Genomic DNA, 799 nt, shown 5'->3' on the forward strand with positions numbered 1-799 from the left:
GTGGAAGCACCGCGTTTGCAGACATATCCAAGTTGCCAGGCCACTACGTCCTGTTCTGGGAGCTAACCAACGCAAGGAGTAACCACGTGGTTGGCGACATCCCCGATCAATCCGTCATGGAGAATTGTTGCTCGACAGTTGAAGAATGCTTTGACCAAATGTACTGCAAAAGCAGGCAGCGTGCGAACATCACCGCGCTCGAGATAAGGGTGCTTGAGCAGGGTGCGTTCGACGCTCTCATGGACTTCTTCGTGTCTAGAGGCGCATCAGCGGGCCAGTACAAGACTCCAACGGCTATTCGGTCAAAAGAAGCGATGACTGTGTTGGAAGAGAGGCTGGTGGCAAGGTTCTTTAGCAAAGAAATTCCCCGTGGTTATCTATATGATGATTACGTGAAGAAATGATTGATGCCCTGACGGGTTGATTAGGGGACTAGTGTTCTACTCATTTGTACGGATACATATGTGTTAATCCCCATGGAAGTGCAATAAATATGGTTAGAGACTACGCGCAAAAAAAAAGATATAAGACGTGACATTCTTTCCGTATTTTGTTTCGGTATTTTCAGGACTACATGTTCTCATCTCTGCATCAAGTCATTTTTGAAAGAGAACTAAATCCAAGTTGTTGAAGAACATGATTTGGACTGTCATGCACTACTATAGGTCCGGCCACTACCTCGTGTGACGTCTTCTCTTCTGTTTGCTGGTACCTTGAAGCTAAGGAAGTTAGTTCAAAAGATACGACAATGTTGCCCACTTCCATAACAAAGTTAGCCTAGAAATATCGTAGATATGCA

The 799-nt window shown here is 45.3% G+C and overlaps 1 protein-coding gene across 1 annotated transcript in view; it reads left to right on the top strand.

Annotated features, from left to right (window-relative positions):
• The window catches only part of LOC123175207 (probable indole-3-acetic acid-amido synthetase GH3.7), a 1,612-nt gene extending 1,068 nt beyond the window's left edge, over positions 1-544 (top strand). Inside the window, exon 3 of the mRNA XM_044590175.1 lies at positions 1-544. This exon is cut by the window's left edge and continues 1 nt beyond it. Coding sequence (XP_044446110.1) covers positions 1-404 — 404 coding nt within the window. The 3' untranslated portion in view covers positions 405-544.
• The last annotated feature ends 255 nt before the right edge of the window (positions 545-799 follow it).

Source organism: Triticum aestivum, unplaced genomic scaffold, assembly GCF_018294505.1.
Source record: "Triticum aestivum cultivar Chinese Spring unplaced genomic scaffold, IWGSC CS RefSeq v2.1 scaffold135807, whole genome shotgun sequence".
In the NCBI taxonomy this organism is placed as follows: domain Eukaryota; kingdom Viridiplantae; phylum Streptophyta; class Magnoliopsida; order Poales; family Poaceae; genus Triticum; species Triticum aestivum.